Source organism: Salvelinus sp. IW2-2015, unplaced genomic scaffold (assembly GCF_002910315.2).
Source record: "Salvelinus sp. IW2-2015 unplaced genomic scaffold, ASM291031v2 Un_scaffold3677, whole genome shotgun sequence".
NCBI classification, from domain to species: Eukaryota; Metazoa; Chordata; class Actinopteri; order Salmoniformes; family Salmonidae; genus Salvelinus; species Salvelinus sp. IW2-2015.
The window spans coordinates 1-6,654 of NW_019944954.1; the positions used below are offsets into that span (position 1 = coordinate 1).

Consider the following 6,654-nt stretch of genomic DNA (forward strand, 5'->3'; position numbering starts at 1 on the left):
TTTGCATGAAAAACATGTGTCAATATTGCCAAAGCAACAATGTATACAATATACATTGTAATAAAATTATAAACGATAACAAATAATAATATTGAATGATAGTAAATCATAATATGGAAAATGAAACTATAACTAACTAAATAACGGTCATCTTCACCATTATATCCATTATATCAGTACTACAACTARCATCATCATTACCACTACTACTACTACCACCACCATTAAACTGCTATCATTACCATTACCACCCATACCATATTGGAATGATAAACAACAATAATAATAATAATATCGCGCATCTCTCTCTCTCATCTCTCTCTCTTTCTCTTTCTCTCTCTTTCTTTCATATCTATCTCTCTCTCTCTCATTCTCTCTCTCTCTCTCTTTCATATCTATCTCTCTCTTTCATATCTCTCTCTCTCTCTCATATCGCTCTCTCTCGTATATCTCTCTCTCTCATATCTCTCTCATCTCTCTCTCTCTCATCTCTCTCTCTCATATCTCATCTCTCTCTTTTCTCTCCTCTCTCTTATCTCTCTCCCAGCCTCTTTCTAATGCTTTCATTCTCTTCCTCTCTCTTCCTCTTCTAATGTTCTCCGTCTTCTTTCTCCAGGTGAAGCTCTACAATGCTATACCTGCATGGGTTCTAGTGATGAAGACTGTAATCGTCAGGGCTCAAAAACCTGTCCAAGCTACTCTGACGCCTGCGCTGTAGTACGAGGACATGGAAGTGAGTTAAACAGTGAGTGTGTAATCTACAACTCTTGTACCCTGCAAACCATGACCCGTTTTGTAGTTTACATGGGTGAAATGTAATGGGTTCATATCCTGCATGTTACGTGTGTGTGTGTGTGTGCGTGTGTGTGTGTGTGTGTGTGTGTTTGTGTTAGTGCGCATGCTTGTGTCCTGAGTGTGTCTGAGGACATGACAGACTGTTCTGTCTGGACCCCCAGCCCAGGCACAGCAGGGAGTTGGGGGAAATCCCAGCGGGGACATGAAGAGATAACAGAGACTTACATTCAGGGTCTTAATTAGGATGATTATATGTTTGTTGATGTCGTTGCAACATTTTGGTATCTGTCCCGAAATATCCAGTTTCCACAGAAATCCAGGTTGAAAGATTCCTGGAATCAGGAAAGAATGAGCAGGAAATTCAGAATACTGTATGAGAAACTGGATCTCTGGAAAACTTGGGAATTTGGGGAAAGTTTTATGAATTTTGCAAACCTAGTTCAGAAATGATGAAATCAAACTTGGTCCAGATCTGTGTGTCTCTGGTCTGGTCCCCGATCTGTGTGTCTCTGGTCTGGTCCCAGATCTGTGTGTCTCCGGTCTGGTCCCAGATCTGTGTGTCTCTGGTCTGGTCCCAGATCTGTGTGTCTCTGGTCTGGTCCCAGATCTGTGTGTCTCTGGTCTGGTCCCAGATCTGTGTGTCTCTGGTCTGGTCCAGATCGTGTCTCTCGTTCTGGTCCCAGATCTGTGTGTCTCTGGTCTGGTCCAGATCCGTGGTCTCCGTTCTGGTCCAGATCTGTGTGTCTCTGGTCTTGTCCTAGATCTGTGTGTGGTCTGGTCTGGTCCCAGATCTGTGTATGTCTGGTCTGGTCCTAGATCTGTGTGTCTCTGGTTCTGGTCCAGATCTGTGTCTCTCCGGTCTGGTCCCATGATCCGTGTGTCTCTGGTCTGGTCCCAGATCTGTCCATACAGTTGCTTGTGAAAGTATTCACCCCACTTGGCATTTTTCCTATTTTGTTTCCTTACAACCTGGAATTAAAATAGATTTTTTGGGGTGTTTGTATCATTTGATTTACACAACATGCCTACCACTTTGAAGATGCAACATCTTTTTTATTGTGAAAAAAACAAGAAATAAGACAAAAAAACAGAAAACTTGAGCGTGCATAACTATTCACCCCCCCAAAGTCAATACTTTGTAGAGACACCTTTTGCAGCAATTACAGCTGCAAGTCTCTTGGGGTGTGTCTCTATAAGCTTGGCACATCTAGCCACTTGGATTTTTGCCCATTCTTCAAGGCAAAGCTGCTGCAGCTCCTTCAAGTTGGATGGGTTCCGCTGGTGTACAGCAATCTTTAAGTCATACCACAGATTCTCAATTGGATTGAGGTCTGGTCTTTGACTAGGTCATTCCAAGACATTTAAATGTTTCTCCTTAAACCACTCAAGTGTTGCTTTAGCAGTATGCTTAGGGTCCTTGTCCTGCTGGAAGGTGAACCTCCATCCCAGTCTCAAATCTCTGGAAGACAAACAGGTTTCCCTCAAGAATTTCCCTCTATTTAGCGCCATCCATTATTCCTTCAATTCTGACCAGTTTCCCAGTCCCTGCCAAAGAAAAACATCCCCACAGCATGATGCTGCTACCACCATGCTTCAATGTGGGGATGGTGTTCTCAGGGTGATGAGAGGTGTTGGGTTTGCGCCAGASYTAGCGTTTTCCTCGATGGCGAAAAAGCTACATTTTAGTCTCATCTGACCAGAGTATCTTCTTCTATTTGTTTGGGGAGTCTCCCACATGACTTTTGGCGAACACCAAACATGTTTGCTTATTTTTTTCTTTAAGCAATGGCTTTTTTTCTGGCCACTCTTCCATAAAGCCCAGCTCTATGGAGTGTACGGTTTAAAGGGGTCCTATGGACAGATACTCCAATCTCCGCTGTGGAGCTTTGCAGCTCCTTCAGGGTTATCTTTGGTCTCTTTGTTGCCTCTGATTAATGCCCTCCTTGCCTGGTCCGTGAGTTTTGGTATCGGCCCTCTCTTGGCAGGTTTGCTGTGGTGCCATATTCTTTCCATTTTTTAATAATGGATTTAATGGTGCTTTGTGGGATGTTCAAAGCTTCATATATTTTTTTAATAACCCAACCCTGATCTGTACTTCTCTACAACTTTATCCCTGACCTGTTTGGAGAGCTCCTTGGTCTTCATGGTGCCGCATGCTTGGTGGTGTTGCAGACTCTGGGGCCTTTCAGAACAGGTGTATATATACTGAGATCATGTGACAGGTCATGTGACACTTAGATTGCACACAGGTGGACGTTAGTTTTTACTAATTATGTGACTTCTGAAGGTAATTGGTTGCACCAGATCTTATTTAGGGGCTTCATAGCAAAGGGGGTGAATACACTTTTCCGGTCTCTTTTCATTTCACTTCTGGCCAGCAGCTAATGGGGATCCCTAATGAATACAAATTGAAATACCTGCAGGCATTATGTAAAATGTTACCCTGTGTATTAACAAAGGCATTTCAATGTTTCTCTCTCTTCTCCCTCTGCACTCTCTCGCCCCTGCTCCCTATTCATTCATACTTTGTCTCGCTCTCGCTCTCTCTCTTTTTTCTCTGTCAATATCTCTCCTTCTGTCTCTCTCTGTTTCTCTCTCTCTTTGTATCTCTTTCTCTTTCTGTCTCTCTCTCTGTATCTCTTTCTCATTCTCTCTCTCTCTCTGTATCTCTTTCTCATTCTCTCTCTCTCTCTCTCTCTCTGTTTCTCTCTCTCTGTATCTCTTTCTCATTCTCTCTCTCTCTCTGTTTCTCTCTCTCTTTCTCTCTGTCTCTTTTTCTCTCTCTCTCTTTCTGTCTCTCTCTATCTCTTTCACTCTGTCTCATTCTCTCTCTCTCAGGCGGAGTGATGAAGTCCTGCTCCTACAAGTCTTTCTGTAGCCAGGCCAACAGTCAGGGTTACCGGTCACCAGGGGTCAGAGTTCACTGCTGTTTCTCTGATGACTGCAACGTGACAGGAAACGTATCCAAGCTGGAAGGAAGTCTCAGCTACCTGTTGCTCCTCCTTCCCTTGCTCCTCCACTGGATCTCAAACTAAACATATAACCACAAACCAACAGCCATGCCAACTACCCCACCTACCTCCCTTCCCTACCCTACTCTACCCGACTCAAACCCCAACTCTCCAAGCCTCAGCTACCATCCCCACTCTGGCCGACTACGCCATCTAACTCTGCCTATCTAAAGTATCTAAAGTAACACACACTAAAATAACCATTGATATCACCATATAACCAACCCAGAACAACCCTAAACCAGAACAAACCCAACCCAGAACAAACCAACCCAGAACAAACCCAACCCAGAACAAACCCAACCCAGAACAAACCCAACTCAGAACAAACCCAGAACAAACCCAACCCAAACCAACCTAACCTAAACCCAGTCATGCCAACTAACTACCCATACCTGCTGTACCTGCCACTCCCAATCTAAGTATGGCCAACTATGTAATCTAACTCCTCACCATCCAAAGTTCCCAGCCTTATAGGAAGCCCATATGCTTCAGCAACACCTTCTCTAGCCTTCACCTACAGCTCCTCAAGACATGCAGACATCCTTGTCCCATCCTTCTCTAGCCTCCACCTATCAGCTCCTCAAGACATCAGACATCCTGGTCCCACCTTCTCGACCTCCACCTACAGTCTCTCAAGACATAGCAGACATCCTTGTCCCATCCTTCTCTAGCTCCACCTACAGCTCCTCAGACATGCAGACATCCTGTCCATCCTTCTCTACCTCCACCTACAGCTCCTCACAGCAGACATCCTTGTCCATCCTTCTCTAGCTCCACCTACAAGTCTCCTCAAGACATGTGCAGACATCCTTGTCCATCCTTCTCTAGCCTCCACCTAAGCTCCTCAAAGACCATGCAGACATCCTTGTCCCATCCTTCTCTCAGCTTAATCCTCCTTCACAATCCTTCACTCTAACCCAAACCTTTCCCACCATCCAATTTTTTTTTATTTTATTCCTCAAACAACAGCGACACACTATCACCTAATCTCTAGATGATGTTTAGAGAGGTTCAGACTGAATTTATCTTAATTTAGTTATGTTCAAGTTTCTCTTAAAGATTTACTGATGTAAGGGAATCATCTAATTGTACATTAGATTTATTTAAATCTATGGATTAGGGCCCACCCACTTTGATTTAGGCTTCTTCCCACTTTTGACCCCTGCCCAATAAGAATTTGTTTCCCCCCCAAAAAGGGCTTTATTACAGACGAATACCGACAGTTCATCAGCTGCCGTTGGCTGGTCTTGATCCCGCAGGTGAAGAAGCCGGAGTCAGAGTCTTGGGCTGGTGGTTTCATGTGGTCTGCGGAAAACATTTCAGGACCCGTAATCATCCACAATGCAAAACAACAAGGACGGTACTGCACACGACAACGACTTTAACAATAATCGACAGACAATTGGTGAACAAGTAGGCAGACTTATACAATACTATTTATCAATATGGGAATAGGGATGCAGGTGTGCTTATAGGTACAGTTCGAGAGGGATATCTTTTGAACATGTTTTAGAGTCGGCCTTTTATTGTCCCCCAGCACTAGTCGTACACCGTGTGTGTAATATCATGTTCTTTTTAAATGTTTCTTATATGTCACACCTGTCAGGTGTGTATTACTTGTTTTGTTCAGTATAGAAAGAAAAGAGACAATAATAACATCTTTGCGAGACAAGGTGAGAGAAGATAAGGTAGGGAAGGAGAGATAATTAGGGCGTGTGAGCGAAGAGGAGAAAGTGATGAAGTGAGGGAGACGGAGGAAGAATAACGAGTGAGGTGGAAGAGTTAGGGTTGTGAGGGAAGGAGAGAGTAGGTGAGGAAGGAGAAGAGTAGGGAAGGAGAAAATCCATAGGGCGGATAGGGATAAAGAGGCTGAGGAAGGAGAGACTAAGGGTGAAGAGTTGTGATAGAGAGATCTGAAGGGATCGGATGGGATATTAGGGTTGGTGATGCGATGGATGAGTTAGAGTTGAGGGAAGGCAGAGATACGGTGCAGGCAAGAGAGATATGATTAGTTGGAGCGATGAGAGTAGTCGGAGTGGGGAGAACGGAGGGAAAGGAAATAAATAGGGTGAGGGAACGAGATGATCATTAGGTGAGGTAAGGAGAGATATAGATTATAGGTTCAGTGACGAAAGTAGTAGGAGTATAGGGTGTGAGGGAAGGAGAGTTACGGTGAGAGGAAAGAGAGGATAAGGTTGTTGAGGGAGGAGAATAAGTTGGGAAGATGATACAGGTAGGAAGGAGATAAGTACGGTAGAGTAGGTTGTTGTAAGGAAAGATAGAAGGAGGTATAGCGCTGAGGGAAGGAGTGATAAGTGGTACCGAGATAGAAGGAGTAGAGATAAGGCTAGGACGGAGAAAGCGATTCAGTTTGCTTGTTGAAGGAAGGAGAGATAATTTTGATGGAAGGAGAGATTAAGTGTGAAGGGAGAACGTTAGTTGTAGAAAGGTTTAGAGATAGATTATGTGTATAGGTGAGAGGAAGACAGAGATATGGGAAGGAGAGATAAGGTGAGGGAAGGAGCAGATAATGAATAGAGAAGGAACTCTTCACCTACCCCCATGGGACTAACGCTGGTTGCATAAACATTGTTCAACTGGTCATTTGGTCATCCTATTTTGATGTGGAATCAACGCTGGACAACAACATTTGTGATTCTACGAAAATAATCCAACCAGCATCTGTCACCATTGACATTTGCGTAAAAGCTTCAACTAAAATAGCAGATGATCTCTTAAACGATCAGAGACCAGTGCACAAATCTTGCATCTTTAGTAGCAATAATCTTCTTCATCAGAAGAGACATTCAACATGTCTGTTGTTAGCTGAAACCAGACAAAAAAA

The 6,654-nt window shown here is 43.8% G+C and overlaps 1 protein-coding gene across 1 annotated transcript; it reads left to right on the forward strand.

Moving 5' to 3' along the window:
- Positions 1-616: 616 nt before the first annotated feature.
- ly6pge (lymphocyte antigen 6 family member pge) lies at positions 617-4,138 on the forward strand (the record flags this gene model as incomplete). The annotated part of the gene is made up of 2 exons (XM_070441258.1): positions 617-733; positions 3,634-4,138. Coding segments are annotated over 2 exons (314 nt in total), but the record flags the coding sequence as incomplete, so codon positions are not given.
- Positions 4,139-6,654: the final 2,516 nt, after the last annotated feature.